Source organism: Panthera uncia, chromosome D2 (assembly GCF_023721935.1).
Source record: "Panthera uncia isolate 11264 chromosome D2, Puncia_PCG_1.0, whole genome shotgun sequence".
NCBI lineage: Eukaryota > Metazoa > Chordata > Mammalia > Carnivora > Felidae > Panthera > Panthera uncia.
Genome location: NC_064818.1, coordinates 45,897,601 through 45,917,174, shown reverse-complemented (window position 1 = coordinate 45,917,174; position 19,574 = coordinate 45,897,601). Strand labels below are relative to the sequence as shown.

The 19,574-nt window shown below is 39.2% G+C and overlaps 1 protein-coding gene across 6 annotated transcripts in view; it reads left to right on the top strand.

The window, feature by feature from the left end:
• Positions 1-17: 17 nt before the first annotated feature.
• PARG (poly(ADP-ribose) glycohydrolase) overlaps positions 18-19,574 on the top strand; it is a 132,339-nt gene continuing 112,782 nt past the window's right edge. Inside the window, exons 1-6 of one of the 6 annotated variants that reach the window (XM_049645361.1) lie at positions 27-68; positions 6,808-6,874; positions 7,490-8,473; positions 9,789-9,972; positions 16,945-17,067; positions 17,184-17,267. In XM_049645361.1, coding sequence (XP_049501318.1) covers positions 6,837-6,874; positions 7,490-8,473; positions 9,789-9,972; positions 16,945-17,067; positions 17,184-17,267 — 1,413 coding nt within the window. In that variant the 5' untranslated portion in view covers positions 27-68; positions 6,808-6,836. The other 5 variants (XM_049645360.1, XM_049645359.1, XM_049645364.1 and 2 more) reach the window with 5 other exon arrangements.

Below are 19,574 nucleotides of genomic sequence, written 5' to 3'. Positions count from 1 at the left end.
CTGACGGCCGCCTTCCGGTGGTGGGAAAGTGAACCAAGCCAGAATCAAAGCGGCGCGTCCTGTGGCAGGTGGGGGTGCCTGTGGAAAGGGAAGGCAGGCGACTGGCTAGGGCTTGGCTCGGGAGGCCAGCGGAGCAGCAACTGCAGAAGCAGGCAGCGGCAGAGAGGGAATGGTGCCGGGAGGCGCCGAGGAGGAGGCGCAGTCCGTCCCTCTCAGGGTTAGTGAATGAGGCTCTCCGCCCGGGCCGGCCCGGGGACTGTGCGCTGCGGGTCCCAAGCATGAGTGCGGGCCCCGGCTGTGAGCCCTGCACCAAGCGACCCCGCTGGGGCACCGCTGCAACTTCTCCGCCGGCCGCCTCGGACGCCCGGAGTTTCCCCGGCAGGCAGAGGCGCGTTCTCGATCCCAAGGACGCTCCCGTGCAGTTCAGGGTCCCACCGTCCTCGTCAGGCTGCGTCCCGGGGCGGGCGGGACCGCACAGAGGCAGCGCCACCTCGCTTGGTACGTGGGGAAATAAAGATCTTTGTCCTTCCCTTTGGCCCAAACCTTTTCTTGGTCTCTGAGGACCCAGGAACTCCAGTCGTCCCCTTTCTGGTCTTGTGTGCACTACTCTGAGGCCCTCTTGCCGAGTCACTAAGGCCGCTTAGTGGGGGAATGCGGCCACATTTTCCCACTTGCATTGGTGGGGTGAGAAACCCTCATGAGCAGTCACTCAAGGCCGAAAATGGTAGTAGACTCCACCTGTTTGCTTTCCTCGGGTTTGACTGAGAAATTGCCTTGTTAAGGAGGTGTAATTGTGTATGTGAAGCTTCAACCTCTAGATGGAAAGAAAGCTGCAAAGAAGATCACAATTTCTCTTGATTCACCCCGGGGTGCAGGGCTGTTAGTATTACCTGGCATTGTACTTGTCTCTGGCATGCATTGTTGAACTTGGCCTGTCTTCAGATCCTAAAATCCATCAGTAGAGATAGACAATTCTGTGAGAAGTCCACGTAACAAGAGGTAATGGTTGTGCTGATAGGTGAGGGACATATGGTTAGGGTTAGGAATCAAAAGTACTTTTAAAAAAAATGTTTATTTTTGAGAGAGAGACAGAGCTCGAGGGAGGGCCAGAGAGAGAGAGGGAGAGACAGAATCCAAGGCAGGTTCCAGGCTCTGAGCTCTCAGCACAGAGCCGGGTACAGGGCTCAAACCCATGAACCACGAGATCATGACCTGAGCCGAAGTCAGATGCTTAACCAACTGAGCCACCCAGGCACCCCAAGAGTCAGAAGTACTTAATCCAGTCTCTGGGATCAAAGATATTCTCCCAGAAGATGAAATGCTTATTTTGAAGAGTGAAGAATGTTGAAGAGTTAGCTAAAAAAGAGGAAGTAAGGGAGGGTTCCTGAAGTATAGCTGATGCATACTGTCAACAGGGGAGAGTAGTGAGAGATAGGGCTGCAGAGAGGTAGGCAAGATCATATCATACTGGGACATACAGGTAATGCTAAGGGTTTTGAATGCTAAGGGTTTTATCTCTGAGGGCAACCCGAAGCTTTTAATGGGTTTTTAGTAGGGGAGTGACTTTACACACATGCGTGTGCATGCATGTTTACACACACACACACCTTTTTTCTTTCTTTTTTCAAGGTCTCTGGCTGATGTGTAGAAAATGAAGCATGTATTGAAAGGGAGCAGAAGCGCAGGCCCAAGACTAAAGGAGTTAGTGTAGGTGGGAGATAATGATGGTTTATACTTGGTTGTGGGCGGTAGGAAAGGGGAGAAGTGGATGGATTCGGAGAGAATGGGATATGTATTTTGTATCTCATAAGAAATATATCTTGCTGGAAATACAGATTTGGGGATTCTTGGTATAAACGTGGTGATCGGTGCTATGGAAGTAGATCAGATCATATACAGCATGTAGAGAAAATAAAGGCGACCTAGGACAGAAACTTTAGGAACACCATCATTTAAGAGTAGACTGAAGAGAAGTAGCCAGAAAAGTAGGAGAAAATCTTGGCTTTTGTTGTGTCCTGCAGGGAAGAGAGCATTTCAAAAAGGATGCATTGCTCAACAGTGATGCATTGGTCAACTGGACAGAGATCAGGCAGTCTTCAGGTGAACGATATAAACTTAGTTTTCTCAGGACTTAGAGGCAGTGGGGAGTACACCTGAACTAAATATTGAAGGATAAGCAGGATTTACCGTGTAGATCAAGGAGAGAAAGAATTAAATAGGCAGAGGGAATGGCATGTGCAAAAGTGGTAGGACTGGAGCACAGGATGACAGGAGTGACAGGAGGTGAGTCCAAGAAGAGGGGCAGAGCTTGTTACGGACAAACTTTAGTGCGATTTCAAGAAGTTTAGACTTTATTCTGTGGTTAATGGAGGGCCACTAAAAAGCTTTTAAGAAGGGAGATAACATTTGGTGAGTATTTTAGAAAAGATGGCCTTAGTGGCCATCTTTAGACTTAGTGGCATTTTTAGACTGCGGTCTGCTGTATAAATTTCACCTGGTACAAACAGTAGGAAATCTATGAACTGAGTAAATATGCCATATTTATTACAAACATGTTTCATGAAATAATACCTATTATATATGATGCATTCTTATGTTGTATGTATTTTGTTAAAAAAAAGTCCATTGTAGTTTGTGTAACACTGGGTTAGAGAAAGTCAAGACTAGACCAGGAGACCAGTTATAGGAAATAAATGCGCTTGTCCAAAGTGATGTACCTGTTCTTTTGATATTGGTGCTATTTTGAAGATGGAGAGGAAGGAATGGATTTAAGATTTAGGAAGATTTCAGGGAACTTGGTGATGGAGAATGGAGGGGAGGGGCACTGAGGGTGACCTCCAAGTACTGTATCTGAACCTATCTGAGAGGCTGATTTCCATATAAAGGTGGAAGAGTTAGTTGCAAGTGGAGGGAGGCAGTCAGTCCTCTTGGTTGAATCTTCTTATTTCCTGCAGATTTCTGCAGAAGAGGAACCAAATTAAAACTTGGGCTGTACTTTATTATGTGTTACTATTTGTGTATACTGGGCACAGGACACCAGTTAACAAATGTTCACAGTCTAAACAAAAACTATTGTTTCAAATTTGGAATTCTTTAGGAATGTGGTATTTAAAATTTTAATATATAGTCATCCTAGGAGAAGTAGATGAGAAAAGGAAATGGATGTTTGTTCAACATCTTTAAATTTTGTGTTATTTACCTTCCTGGTCATATTCTATTGGTCGAAAACCGCAAACCCTGCATAGAACTCAGGGTGCTATTCACATTCTGATGGCAGCTCCCCTTTTCTGCCTTTTATAGCTACCTAGAGCTTCTCTCCCTGCTCCAGGCACGGTCCAAGTGTAGGTCAGTGATGGGTGGTGGTGGTGGTTGTGGGGGGACTGGAGCTGGTTTGTCTCCTTTCCCTTGAATCATTCCTTCAGCCTCAGTGCTGTCAAAAGCATCATCAGACCTCTTTCCTCATCTCAGAACTCCCCCTGTCCATCACTTTTTGGTCTCTCCGAACCCTTCCTTCCCATACCTTATCTTGCTGCTGATAAAGAGACTTTTGAGGTGTTCCTTTGAAATGCAGGTGAATTTCAAAGCATTTTGTGTCTTTTGCCTGTGTCTATAGCACCTATTTGATATGCTAATTGACACTAACACAGTGGTTACTGAGTGATGTTCTGAGATTAAGTGTAAATGGTGTGAAGTCAGAATAAAGTTGGAGGACTGCTGATATCCGTGAAAATGAGATTGGGTGAATTGTTGAGTTTCTACTTTGTGAGACTGGACACTTCATATTTTCTCTCATTGATCTACATAAGCCTTGAAGTATGTATTTATTGTTAATCCTATTTTATAGGTGAGGAAATAGAAGTGAAGCCCAAAGAAGTAAAGTACCAGTTAAGTGACTGAGCAAAGATCTCAGTCCAAGATCTTGACTCCAGATCTTTTATCTTTTTCATCACCTCTTTTACCCTCCTTTTTGCTTGCTGTGATTATTTCTAGTAAAAAGAAAGAAGTTCCCAGTAATGTGGGAAGCATAATTTTATGCTCATTTTGGTAATAATGGGTAAAACTCTGAAGCAGTCCTGTGAAATTTTGCAAAAGAAACCTTTGGAAGCTAGAGTAGTGGTATTGGAAAGAGAAGTAGGGCTCTCAGAAGGATTAAGGAAAGTTTTATTATCAGGAAATACTGGTTCCTCACCTCTTGCTCCTCTTTTATCCTGTTCTCAGGCTTCAGGAATTATACTAGGAAACTATTTTTTTTATTTTTTATTTTTTCAATATATGAAATTTATTGTCAAATTGGTTTCCATACAACACCCAGTGCTCATCCCAAAAGGTGCCCTCCTCAATACCCATCACCCACCCTCCCCTCCCTCCCACCCCCCATCAACCCTCAGTTTGTTTATACTAGGAAACTTAAAACTGGAGAGAGAATACATTCTCATGTCAGAGCTGTAGGAGAACACTTCATAGTTTCTTATGAAATGATGTATGTAGTCTTTCGGTTCTCTAGACTTGCCTTTATAGTGCTATGCTTTGTGTTTATGTCTATTATAGGAACCTAGCTATTGCATACCATTTAATCCTTATATTTATGGAGAAAGATGTTTTATTTTTTAAATATTTATTTATTTTGAGAGAGAAAGAGAGCAAGAGAGAAGGAGAGAACCCCAAGCAAGCTCTGTTCTGTCAGCGCAGAGCCCTACACGGAGCTTGGTCTCACAAACCATGAGATCATGACCTGAGCCAAAATCAAGAGTTAGATGCTTAATTGACTGAGTCACCCAGGTGCCCCAAAAGGTGTTTTAAATTCTACACTGACTCAAAAAGTGAAGTTTTGGCTCCCTGCTGGTTTGTAATTTGAGGATATTCTATACTTGTGTTTGATATAATGAAATTAAATAGAGAAAGATGGAACTACAGAAGAAGTCTCGGAATCAAGTTGTTCATCCTCTTCTGATTGAAACCAATTTTTTGTCTGAAGCCTGATTTTCTATAGAAGTGCTAACTTAATAAAAGCACTAAAATAGTGGTATTTAATAAGGAATATCAAATATAATACTTTTTGTGATAGAAACTTTTTAAAATGCTAATCGAAGAATTTTAGTTGGAATGTTAGTATTTTATGTAAGGAATGAATTAGATGGGACTCAAATATAGTGATAAAGCTGTATATTTTCATATATTTAGGACAACATCTGTTTTGCTCACATTATGGTATTTGAGAAGACCTAAGCAAATAAAAATGAGTCTATGACTTAAGGTGCCTAGATTCTTACATTGCAGTTTGGGGAATAGTTGAGAATGTTTAAGATTTTATATCTTATTATACTAAAATATTACATACATTTAATCCATAGTTTAGTTAATTTTGAAAGCATGCTTATTTCTAATGCTTATGTAAACTGTGGTTTACATTTATTTGTGTTGCATTTCTTCAAACTGAGTTATCACTTCTACCTTTGCTATTGTCTGCTGGTCATTTCTATCTAGTCAGCTCTTCAGCATCTCAAATTTAGTATGTTCACATTTGACCAAATCATATTTTCCCCTAAATCCAGTTGTCTTATATTTCCTACATTTTTACTTAATGCTGTAACTATCTTTTAAGTCTCTCAAACTTAAAGCTCAGTGTCACCTTTAACTTCTATCATTATGAAGTCTGTAATGACTCTCATTGCTCAACTTTTATTCTCTATTCTCACAAGGACTAGTTTTGGCCTTTGACCATTAGTTCTCCAACCTAGTTGCTGATCATCTGAGTCACCTTTTGAAAAAAATACAGATTCTAGCTTCTTTGTTGACTTCATCATCACATATATAGATTGATTCAGTAGGCCTGGGGTCTAGCCCTGGGATCCATTAATTATCAGCCCGTTAATGATTCAGATGGTTTGGGAACCTCTGACTTAACACCAATAGCTTCCTTGCTGGTTTCTATCAATAGGGTCTTCCTTCTTGCCCCTTCAGATTTGCGCTCCAGGCTATCTATCATGCATGACTGACAGCCTCTTAGATTTGAATTCTGGAATTACAGCTCTGAGTGTAACTTAACACTTTTTCATACCTCTTTGTGGTAGCTGACTTTTCAATCATATTTTGTGTTGATTTCTTTTTAAGTTCTTTATTTTTCCTTGCCATTGATGCCTTTGCTTATGATTTCCCTTTGTGACTACATTTATTCTTCAAGGCACAATTCAACCCCTATTTATCAGACTGTTCTACCTATTCTAGTTCCCTAAAGTCTTTTCTCAGAAATACTTTAATTCCTTTTAATCTCATTTAATACTAAGGTAATTAAGAACTAACTTAAGTTAGTTAAGAACTATTTATTGATCGTATACCAGTTTGTGCCTTAAACATCTTGCATGCTATTTCATTTAAACCTCATAATAACCCCAGGAGAGGTACTGTTAATTTGCATGTTTACAAATAAGGAATCTGAGACACAGAAAAATGATTCCTCACAAAGTTGCTTAGGAATCTAATGGGAGCACTAGGATTTGAATCCAAGTCGTTTGATTACAGAGCCTGAATTCTCACCCATTAGTCCATACCAGCTCTTTTAGGGGCATGTTGCTTACTACTCTATGCCAGATGCATTTATATAATATTTCTGTCTTATCTCCCATTACTTGAGTGTGGCAGGAATGATTAATCTCTGTTTAACCCACAGAACCTAGCACAATGGCTTATGTGTATAAATGCTGCTATAGGTATTTTCTCTTTGAAGGCATGTATGCATATACATAATTGTTTTGGTGTGTGTGTGTGTGTCTGTGTGTGTGTCTTTTTTTTTTTTTTTTTTTTTTACAGTTTTCAAACAAAAGACTATTACCAGTTGGATGGACACTAAAGGAATCAAGACAGCTGAAGCAGAAAGGTATAGAAACATACCTATACAGAGAAATGAATAACATGATACATGAATGTTTTATCTTGCTTCATGCTTTTTCTCCTCGCTTGATCCCACTTTTCTTTACATTTATTCATTCTTTCAGATTACAAATAATAGTGTTTTAGAGTCTAATGTATCAGGGACTGTCCTATATACTTGAAATACAAAGATGAAAGAGGAATAGTCTCTGTTTCTAAGATAGAGTATAGTGGTGGTGACATACTCAAAAATACACAATCATTACATAGTGTGATAAATAAGACTTGACTGTCTTATATAAACAGAACAGTGGTAGTTAGTATATAGGACAATCAGCTTCACCTTTGCAGGAAGGCCTGCCAGGAGGTGAGTCCAGTTTAACATTGAAAGGAAGCGTAGGTGTTTCCCAGGCATGAGTTGGGAAAAGGGCATTACAGGCATATGTACCAAGTGATGGAGTCATGAAAGAGCATGTTCTGTGTTTAGGTAATCACAAGTAGTTTAATTATTACTATGGTAGTGGTAGTGTGGTTGTGTGGTTGGATAAGTGATTTTTTTATAAGTTCTTTCTATTGTATCACAAGTTCTATTGCCTCATTAGTTCTTTCTATTCTGTTGTAGTTTGCACAGTAAAGAAAACAATAACACAAGACTGGAATCCATGATGAGTTCTGTACAAAAAGATAACTTTTATCAACATAATGTGGAAAAATTAGAAAATGTTTCTCAACTAAGTCTTGATAAATCACCTGTTGAAAAAAGTACACAATATTTGAACCAGCATCAGACTGCAGCTATGTGTAAGTGGCAAAATGAAGGGAAACATACAGAGCGGCTTTTGGAAAGTGAACCTTCGACAGTAACTCTGATACCAGAGCAGTTCAGTAATGCTAACGATCAGTCACCCCGAAACGATGATCACAGTGACACAGATAGTGAGGAGAGTAGAGATAATCAGCAATTTTTGACACCTGTAAAGTTTGCAAATGCAAAGCAGACCACAGAAGATGAACAGGCCAGAGAAGCCAAAAGCCACCAGAAGTGCAGCAAGTCTTGCCATCCTGTAGAAGACTGTGCAGGTTGTCAGCCGGAAGAGATAGATGTGGTGCCAGAGAGTCCCTTGTCAGACATCGGCTCTGAAGATGCTGGTAGTGGACTGAAAAATGCCAACAAATTGAGTAGACAGGAGAGTAGCTTAGGAAATTCTCCTCCATTTGAGAAAGAAAGTGAACCTGAGTCACCAATGGATGTAGATAATTCCAAAAATAGTTGTCAGGACTCAGAGGCAGATGAAGAGACAAGTCCAGGTTTTGATGAGCAAGAAGATAGCAATTCCTCCCAAACAGCTGGTAGACCTTCAAGGTTCCAAGCAAGAGAAGCCGACACTGAATTGAGGAAACCGTCCTCTTCTAAAGGAGGTGAAATTCAATTACATTTTCAATTTGAAGGAGGAGAGACTCGCAGTGGAATGAATGATTTAAATGCCAAACCATCTGGAAGTATTTCTAGCCTAAATGTAGAATGCAGGAATTCCAAGCAACATGGAAAAAAGGATACTAAAATCACAGATCATTTCATGAGACTGCCTAAAGTAGATGACAAAAGGTAATTTTTTTCCACAAGAGTGTCTCCAATAGTGTAATACATTTTATAATTTTGTAAGGGGGTTTAACAGAGTTATGGTTTAGATTGAAGCAAAGAAATAGTTGGTTTCTTTTTAACTTTATGATAAATATGTAATTTTTAAAAAATGTTTATTTTGGAGAGATAGACAGAGTTGGGAACAGGGGAGAGGCAGAGAGAGAGGGAGACACAGAATCTGAAGCAGGCTCCAGGCTCTGAGCTGTCAGCACAGAGCCTAATGTGGGGCTCAAATTCAAAAACCATGAGATCATGACCTGAGGCAAAGTTGGGCGCTTAACCATCTGAGCCTCCCAGACACCCCATGTTAATGCTAAATTTAAACCTAGATTCAAAAAGATCAGGGACAGAAAACAAGAAGTAAATAAATATTGTTAATTGGACTTTTTTAGTTTCGTGATCTTCCTTCTGAAATTTGTGGGGATAATCAGAATTTAAAAATATGAGGTTGATAGTAGCTTCTGTTTAGCCATTTTTCTAGGCCATTAATACTGCATTTTCTCCTCTAATGCTCTGATGTGCAGGCAGGTGATGTTGTACTTCATAAATGAGAAAACTGAGATTTGAATTAGAGAATTCACTGAAATTATAACTTGTGGGTAGTAACGCTGAGATTTAAAGCTGAGTCTGTCTGATTACAAAGCTTACATTTTTGCAGTTATTCCATTTGGAATCTTAATCTCCATAATTTGTGATATTTTCTATCACATGTGCCACAATAAGCTCACTTTGCTGAAAATTGTTGTCTAGAGACCTGAGAAGTAGCTGACACTGTGAACCGTGCCTCATTTGGCAGTGCTCATATTCTTACATGGTCAGGTTTTTTTTGGAAGGCGATTTTATGTGTTCAGAAATTCGTGGGGTGCCTGGGTGGCTCAGTCAATTAAGCAGCCGACTTTGACTCAGGGCATGATCTCATGGTTCATGAGTTTCAGCCCCGCATTGGGCTCTGTGCTGACATCTCAAAGCCTGGAGCCTGCTTCAGATTCTGTCTCCCTCTCTCTCTGCCCCTCCCCTGCTTGTGCTCTGTCTCTCTCTGTCTCTCAAAAAAATAAACATTGAAAAAAAATTTAAAAATAAATTGCTTCCATAGACTTGAAAATAAGCTCTTCAGTTTTACTATGTTTTATTAGTTTTTCTTTTGATTGTAAATACCAAGGAGAGATAGCAAGTCTGGGACGTTTTTAAACAATAACATTCTGGGTAAGTTTTATACTTGTGTACCTAAGGAAATTTAAATAGGCAGATTTGTGACTGAATACGTTTGTTTTGACCTTAGAAAAGAACAATGTGAAATCAAGCATCCAAGGACAGAAAGGAAGATACCTAAATACATTCCACCTCACCTTTCTCCAGATAAGAAATGGCTTGGAACTCCTATTGAGGATATGAGAAGAATGCCTCGGTGTGGGAACCGGCTGCCTCTCTTGAGACCATCTGCTAATCATACAGTAACTATTCGGGTTGGTATTTCCTCTTACCTATAAGGAGAGGAGACTCTTTAGTCTTCATTTATTGCAGTACTTATTGATGTGAAAAACAGGCCCAAGGCACAGAAACTGTTTCTTTTTTCTTCACAAAGTACCAAGAAGTCTATAGATTGGAGAAATATAACAATAGCTTTCTTTTTTTTTTTTTTTAATTTTTTTTTTCAACGTTTTTTATTTATTTTTGGGACAGAGAGAGACAGAGCATGAACGGGGGAGGGTCAGAGAGAGAGGGAGACACAGAATCGGAAACAGGCTCCAGGCTCCGAGCCATCAGCCCAGAGCCTGACGCGGGGCTCGAACTCACGGACCGCGAGATCGTGACCTGGCTGAAGTCGGACGCTCAACCGACTGCGCCACCCAGGCGCCCCAACAATAGCTTTCTTAATGCAGTACTTAATACATCCATAAGATGAATTATTGTCAGGTCATAAGGCAATTGACTTTTTCAGTATTTTTTTTTAAAGTCACTGGATTCTTTTCTTTCTTTTTGTTTTAAATTCAATTGACAGTATTTGTTGAGCACCCACTATTTGTTAGGTAGTGGGTTAATCTCTAATGGGTTAGTCCCTAAAGTTCAAAATTGTGTATGGTTCAGTATCCTCAAATCATTTTCTAGTTTTGCCCTCTTTTCTGAGCTCTAGGTTATTCTAGGCATCACCATCACTATTCCAGAGGTGTCTCGAACTCAACATGTCTAAAACCAACCTCATTTTTAAGAATTGTCTTTAGGGGCGCCTGGGTGGCTCAGTCGGTTAAGCTCCCGACTTCGGCTCAGGTCGTCATCTCTCGGTTTGTGGGTTTGAGCCCCACATCTGACTGTGCTGACAGCTCAGAGCCTGGAGCCTGTTTCAGATTCTGTGTCTCCCTCTTTCTCTGCCCCTCCCCCACTCACATCCTGTCTCACTCTCAAAAGTAAAAAAAAAAAAAAAAAATTAAAATTGTGGTTAAATATACATAATATACAGTTTACCCTTTTAGCCATTTTTAGTGTCCATTTCATGGCATTGGGTACATTCACAATGTTGTACAATTATTACCAGTATTCATTTCCAGAAATTTTTTATTATCCCACACAGAAACTGTACCTGCTAAACAATAACTTTCCATTTCTCACTAGTCCCTGGTATCCTCTTTTTACTTTCTGTAGCTTCTTTTTTGAAGAAACAACTTTATTGAGGTAGATACAATTTACCCATTTTAAGTGCTCACTCATTTCAGTGATACTTAGGTAATTTACTGAGTTAGGCAACCATCATTATAATCCAGTTTTAGATTTCTGTCACTCATTGGGTCGTTTTAAATAGTCATCTCACTTTTTAGTCGCTATATTAGATTTCACAGGAACTACCTAAAAAATCTCTGCTATTATACAACTTAGTCTAGATGTGATTAGATATTTTGAAGTATAGAATTCTTTTTCATGGTTATAGGTGGAAGTAACATTGAACAGGTTGTGGAGTTTGAACTGAGCTCTAAAAGATGACCAGACAGGGGCGCCTGGGTGGCTGAGTCGGTTAAGCATCCGACTTCGGCTCAGGTCATGATCTTGCGGTCTGTGAGTTCAAGCCCCGCGTCGGGCTCTGTGCTGACAGCTCAGAGCCTGGAGCCTGTTTCAGATTCTGTGTCTCCCTCTCTCTCTGCCTCTCCCCCGGTCATGCTCTGTCTCTCCCTGTCTCAAAAATAAATAAACATTAAAAAAGTTAAAATAAATAAATAAATAAATAAATAAAAGATGACCAGACATTTCTGAGGGGGAGTTAGTAAGTCAAGAGAATTCCAAGACAGATACATAACCTTTATAAAAAAGGGCTATGTAGTGGGGATCCTGGGTGGCTCAGTTAGTTAAGGACCCAACTTCACTTCAGGTTATGATCTTGTAGTTTGTGAGTTCGAGCCTAGCATCAGGCTCTGTGCTGACAGCTCAGAGCCTGGAGCCTGCTTCGTGTTCTGTGTCTCCCTCTCTCTCTGCCCCTCCTCTCTTTCTCTCTCTCTCAAAAATAAAAAAAAAAAAAACAAACAGCTCTGTGTGGTTGAAAAACTATTTGTTTTAGACATTGAAAATAATTGGTTTGTTAGAGCTTAGAGTTTGGATGGGGAATGGTGGAAGATAAGACTTGAAAAGTGGATTGGGTCCATATCATAGAGGGGTTCAAGTGCCAGGAATTGGACTTGAATCTGTAGGTATTGGAAATTGATAAAAGGTCTGTGCACACAATAGTTATTACTGTAGCAGGATTAATCACACAGCTGTGTGTAAGGAAAATGGAAGTGAGGATCCATTGGAAACAGATAAGGGATGTTAAGAGCTCTTAAAATCGGTAAACTTTATCTACCTCAATGAAGTTGTTTCTTCAAAAAAGAAGCTACAGAAAGTAAGCTAGCAGGTAAGAAACAAAAAGAAAGGGGACTATAATTATCAAGTTGTGCTGCGTTAAAGTGGCTCAGGGGTTCTTAGGAAATTTGACACAACATGTGTTTTCTAAATTATATTTTTAACTGAAAAACCTGTAATAAAAGAACAAACACACTCAAACTTGAAAATGCTTAATATATTTTAACAAAAAACAACAATATTTTAACAAAAAAAATTACCATTTGAAACTATTTAGGTTAGTGAATAGAATTTTCTTAATACTGTGAAAGAGATTTTCTTTCTTTCTTTCTTTTTAATTTTATTTTTTATTTTTTAAAATTTACATCCAAATTAGCATATAGTGCAACACTGATTTCAGGAGTAGATTCCTTAGTGCCTCTTACCCGTTTAGCCCATCCCCCCTCCTACAACCCCTCCAGTAACCCTCAGTATGTTCTCCATACTTATGATTCTCTTATGTTTTGTACCCCTCCCTGTTTATATATTATTTTTGTTTCCCTTCCCTTATGTTCATCTGTTTTGTCTCTTAAAGTCCTCATATGAGTGAAGTCATATGATATGTGTCTTTCTCTGACTAATTTCACTTAGCATAATACCCTCCAGTTCCATCCACGTAGTTGCAAATGGCAAGATTTCATTCTTTTTGATTGCCAAGTAATAACTCCATTGTATATATATACCACATCTTCTTTATCCATTCATCTATCGATGGACATTTGGGCTCTTTCCATACTTTGGCTATTGTTGATAGTGCTGCTATAAACATGGGGGTGCATGTGTCCCTTTGAAACAGCACACCTGTATCCCGTGGATAAATGCCTAGTAGTGCAATTGCTGGGGTGTAGGGTAGTTCTATTTTCAGTTTTTTGAGGAACCTCCATACTGTTTTCCAGAGTGGCTGTACCAGCTTGCATTCCCAATACTGAGAGAGATTTAAGCGTAAATTGAGTAGTAGGTTGATACAAGCTTTAGCTGTGATCCCTAGCTTTCAATTTCGAATTTTGTATTTCTTAGTCTCAATTTCATGTATTGATGCTAGCATAAGTAAAAGTTATTATAAAAATTATAATAGTTTTATTTGATTTAAATATAATGAATTAATGTCAGATTTCTTAGGGGGAAAAAGAGTTCTGCTATTTAAGAAAGTTTGAAAATCATTGAGATAGGGTAATGTGGAAATAAAAAGAAAATAGTTGGTTGCTTTGTTTTGAGGTAAAATTGATAGGATATGGTGAATTCTTAAATATGGGTGAAGAGGGAAAATGCAGGTAAAATTAAGAAAAGGCCGAGTGACTGACAAGATGTTACTGGTGGAAAATTTGGAGAAGAGATTGGGGAGGTAAGTGATATTTTGACTTTACTGCCTTTCTTTATACCACTGCCCATAAAGAAAACCCAAATTATCCTATACCGTCATTTTTAATCTCTGTAATTACTGTTTATTTTTAGATATCCAATGACGTTTGAATTTTTAGAATCTTTAAAATCTTTATTTTTATTATAAAAGTAGTACAAGGTCATTGTAAAAAAAGATGCAGGTCTCATGTGATAGTATATAACTCAAAATCCAAGTCTCTCAGTCCTGTTTCAGAATTTTGGTGGATTAACTTCTAGATTCTTTTTTCTGAATATGGTAATATGATATATATGTAATTAATAGTTATTAAATAAACAGCCCAAGTTACATTTCCAAGATGCCAGATATTAATAGTTATGAAATTTAAAGTAGTAAAGTAAAGCTGATATTTACCATTAGAAATGTAAGGCAGTCTGGAAGCGCCTGGTTGGCTCAGGCGGCCAAGCATCCAACTCTTGATTTCGGTTCAGGTTATGATCTTGTGGTTTGTGAAATCGAGCCTCAGCTCTGAGTCCGTTTGGGATTCTCTCTCTCCTTCTCTCTATGCCCCTTTCCCGCTCTAGCACATGTTTGAATGCGTGCTCTCTCTCTCAAAATAAATAAACATTAAAAAAGGGGGGGGGGCGCCTGGGTGGATCAGTCAGTTGGGCACCCGACTTCAGCTCAGGTCATGATCTTGCGATTTGTGAGTTCGAGCCCCATGTCAGGGGCTTTGCTGATAGCCCAAGAGCCTGAAGCCTGCTTCGAATTCTGTGTCTCCCTCTCCCTCTACCCCTCCCCTGCTCATGCTCTGGGTCTCTCTGTCTCTCAATAATAAACGTTAAAAAAAATTTAAAAAAAAGGCAGTCTGAAATTGCAGGGGCATGTCGTTTGGTGCTTGATTATCTTTAAAGACATGATAAACACACATGCAGGCACACAAACACATATACACACACATATGCACATACAGATGCCCACACACAAAGCATACTTTCATATATATGATATGTTCCCCTGTCTGTGGAGCTGGACTGGTACCTGTTTTGTCACCTCTGATTACATGGGATATCTTTACAAAGTCACCTTTGGGGACTTCATCTGGAGTTGAAAATACTTTTAGCATAATTATTGACTCTTGACAATTCTTTCCTCTGACTATTCTCGTTCTTTGGCTTCTATGATAACATATAATCCTAGTTTTCTTTCTGTCTCCTTAGCCATTTATTATATTCCTTTAGTTTTTCTGGCATATGTGTTAAAAATTGTTAGAGCTCCTCAAGGCTTTTCCATAGGTCCTGTTTTCTTCTCTCTCTCTGGGTGGTCTTCTCCTACAACTTTATTTCTCTTGAGTGCTTATCGGATAGTCTTCCTTTCTATAAACTGTTCCCTTTTTTTTTTTAATTTTTTTTTTTTTAACGTTTATTTATTTTTGAGACAGAGAGAGACAGCATGAACGGGGGAGGGTCAGAGAGAGCGGGAGACACAGAATCGGAAGCAGGCTCCAGGCTCCGAGCCATCAGCCCAGAGCCCGACGCGGGGCTCGAACTCACGGACCGCGAGATCGTGACCTGAGCCGAAGTCGGCCGCTTAACCGACTGAGCCACCCAGGCGCCCCAAAACTGTTCCCTTTTTGAGGAACAGTCTTCCTTTCTTCTTTTTCCTAGTTCTTTTTATCCTTTGGAGTTCAGCTCAATTGCCATTTCCTCAAGGAAGTCTTTTTTTTTTTTTTTTTGATGAGTTTATTAGTATTTTTTTTCAAGTTTATTTATTTTGAGAGAGACAGATACAGCATGAGTTGAGGGCACAGAAGAGAGGTAGAGAGAGAGAATGCCAAGCTGGCTTCGCACTGTCAGTGCAAAGGGCTTGACATAGGCCTTGAACTCACAAACTGTGAGGTCATGACTTGAGCCAACACCAAGAGTCAGATGCTTAACTGACTGAACCACCTAGGCACCCCAAGGAAACCTTCTCTAAGCTCACCGGTAAGTTGGAATTGTCTGAAATAGATTCTCATACACCACGAACCTTTCACTCATAACATATTACAGTTCAAATTTTATATTACTGTGATGGTTTGATTATTTGCAGTGAAGTACTAATTCATGCTACAACATGGATGAACCTTGAACACATTACGTCAAGCCAAAGAGGCCAGACACAAAAGGCCATATGTTGTATAATTCCATTTATATGAAGTGTCCAGAATAGGTAAAATGTATAATTTTTCATGTTTCAAATATCGCATTTCTCAAACATTTACTTAATGCTTATTATAAGCAGCATATGTGTATGTGTACACATACGTATATATTTACATATGTATATATTTCTATACGTATACTTACAGAAACACATAAGTCAGGTTTCATCATAAATATTCCGAATCCACAGTTAATATGGTTATTATTCTCAAGAAGTTTATAGTCTAGTGGGAGAAGGAAAAACAGGTGTGATCTGGTATGGTAATGATCTAATAAAACAAGAGGGAGTAAACTGTCCTTAAAAAGTTTTGAGGGGCGCCTGGGTGGCTCAGTCGGTTAAGCGTCTGACTTCAGCTCAGGTCACGATCTCGCGGTCCGTGAGTTCGAGCCCCGCGTCGGGCTCTGGGCTGATGGCTCAGAGCCTGGAGCCTGCTTCCGATTCTGTGTCTCCCTCTCTCTCTGCCCCTCCCCCGTTCATGCTCTGTCTCTCTCTGTCTCAAAAATAAACGTTAAAAAAAAAAATTAAAAAAAAAAAAGTTTTGAAAAGTTCTTAAAGAAAATTAAAATTGAGCTGAGTGTTGAAGGTCATGATAGATGTTTAACCAGATGGTGTATGGGTAAGAGGGGATGTTAAAAACTGGGGACTTCATTTGGAATCATAGAGGGGAGCCATTGTAGGATTAGAAGCCTGGTAATACTTTAGAAAGATAATGTTCCCAAGTGGGGATGAGGGCTTAATCGGGGATGAATGTGTCTGGGAGCAGCTGGAGTTATGGGGGCCTAGAAGGTAAGCAATAATGAGGACCAGGGGCCTAGAAGGAGTAGAGCTAGAATGACCAAACGTGATGATTTGGAAGCTGATCAAATGAAGATAAGGAGTAGGAACAGCTGAAGAAGGCTTCTGAGATTTCTTGCCTAGGAGCTGGTCTGTATTTCATAGCATTTGCTTTGGCTGCTTTCTTTGGGTTGTTTTGTGCAATATATACCTAGTTTTTATGCACTTAGAGTTTTCTTGTTTCCCTCTCTTTCAGGTAGACCTTTTGCGAGCAGGAGAAGTTCCTAAACCTTTTCCAACACATTTTAAAGATTTGTGGGACAATAAGCATGTTAAGATGCCTTGTTCAGAACAAAACTTGTACCCTGTGGAAGATGAGGTAAGTACAGAACAGATGTTCTTTTAGTCTTTGAAAATCAGTTTAGTGTGTGCTTATTTGAGTGCTGATTCAGTGATCCAACAGATAATTTAATCTGTTTTTCCTTTTCCTTAAAGAATGGTGAGCGAACTGCAGGGAGCCGGTGGGAGCTCATTCAGACTGCACTTCTCAACAAATTCACACGGCCCCAAAACCTGAAGGTAGTTGTTTTTGCTCTTCTTGCTTCATGTTTGTCATTCTTTGAGATGGGCCCTGTATCTCCCTCCAAGACATTTTCTGATCTTTAATAGACTCAGGTAACAGCATTATTGGTATGCAAAATGCTTGTTTCCTGAGGAACTTTCTTAAGAGACATTCTTGGTTTCCATTCCATCACTAGGAAATGAGTAGAAGAATTGAGAGTTGTAAATGACTTGCCTGGAGCCACACAGAATAATTTGGAGAACCAGGAATAAGACCTTTGTTTCTTGATTCCCCATCCAATTTCCTTCCGACCAAGCTTCTCTTTTATTTTTTAGAATTATCATGTTTCTGAAATGTCTTTAAAAGTAAATCAGGGAAGAATTATGACTTCAGCTATATTTGCCCAAAGGGAACTGAGTTTCCTAATGATTAAAGTATACATTAAACATTCTGTTTTGTATTGCTGTTAATATAGCTTCTAGCAGTCTGATTATTTATTAATCTTACATTTTGGCAATCATTCATTTTTAATTTTTTTTCAATATTTCACTTAAGACTATAAGGGCAACTATTAGATTATTTTTCTAATGTCTAAAATATGAGTGAGTATATGTTTTTTGGCACTATAGCCATGTAAACTTTTAAACTTTTTATAAGTATAAACCGTAACAGATTTTTCTATACTTGTGTGAAAATGGGTTTCATTTTCTTTGAGAGACTTAGTTTGTTGTGCACAGTTTCTCAGTGTTTTTTTCAAGTTTTTTTTTTTTTTAAATGGGTGTTTATTTTTGAGACAGAGACAGAGTGTAAGCAGGGGAGGGTCAAAGAGAGAGGGAGACACAGAATCTGAAGCAGGCTCCAGGCTCTGAGCTGTCAGCACAGAGTCCGATGCGGGGCTCGAACTCACAAGCTGTGAGAACATGACCTGAGCTGAAGTCGGATGCTTAACTGAGCCACCCAGGCTCCCCAAGTTTCTTCAAGTTTTATACTGTTTTTCCATTTATACTTAACAAGTTGTTCTTAAACGTTCCATATGTCTCTATAGCTCCTATTTTTTCTCTATATTGAAAAAAGTTGTACCATAATGTATTTTGAAAACTTCATTCGTTACGGATAGTGTTTCTCAATCTTGTAATGTACTTCTTTTAAATGGAAGAAATTATCAGGGAGTGCCAGGATCTGTTGATTTATTTTTAGAATAATGTTAACTGCATATGTACAAACATGAAACTAAATATAAACTATACTTACAGTTAGAGCTATATTAGTTGATTTTTTTCCATTTTAAGCATCATGAACCATCACTTGAGTTGTGTTCGTTGTCATAATGAAAACAGTTTGTATTCAGTATTCCCTTTTTGCACAAAAGTTTTTAACCGCTGATGTGAACCTCAAAATAGTATGCTGGGAGACTTTTAAAAATACCATGTAAAGAGGGGCGCCTGGGTGGCTCAGTCAGTTAAGTGTCTGACTTTGGCTCAGGTCACGATCTCACAGTTTGTGAATTCAAACCCTGCGTCGGGTTCTGTGCTGACACCTCGGAGCCTGGAGCCTGCTCTGGATTCTGTGTCTCCTCTCTCTGCCCCTCCCCAACTTGTGCTCTGTCTTTGTCTCTCAAAAATAAATAAATGTAAAAAAAAAAATTAAAAACACTGTGAAAGAAAAAATTCTTCATTTTGTTTTTACTACTTACTAATCACAAACAATTGGTGGATGTTGGTAGATACAAAGATGGGATCTGTATGGAGAACATCAGCTTGCAAATAAATATAATAGCGAGCATTGTAGTCCAGGTTCTTTCTAATTTGACAGTCCTGAACTGCAGTTTATCTTAGGATGGCTCAAAATTTTCACCATTTGTATCTGTTTAAAGCACCAGCCATCGTTTCTACCGTGTCTTTTGTCCTTTGTATTCTAAAACCACAATTATAAACTCACAAAAACAGAAGCAGACCACCCCAGAGTACTATCTATGCTCCATTTGAGAAACACTGTGTTAGGTCCTTACGGCCTTAGAAACAGCATTATTTAAAATTTCATATTTTTTCTTTTAAGCATGAATGCAGAATAATCATAGTGTTCTAAATTACCTTGTCTGCTCACCTCTTTAGCAATTCCTTAGTGTGCCAATGATAACTTTAGGAAGGGGTAACTGCTTTACTCTGAATTTCCTTTTCTTGTTTAGTTTATGGTAGATTCACCAGAACAGAGTAATCCATTGAGATTTTCTTCTATCTGCTTATGGTAATTGTTTTCTTTGCTGAAAGAACACTATGGATGGAGGAACATTAAGTCTCTCTTACTGAGTATAATAATCTTTTTGC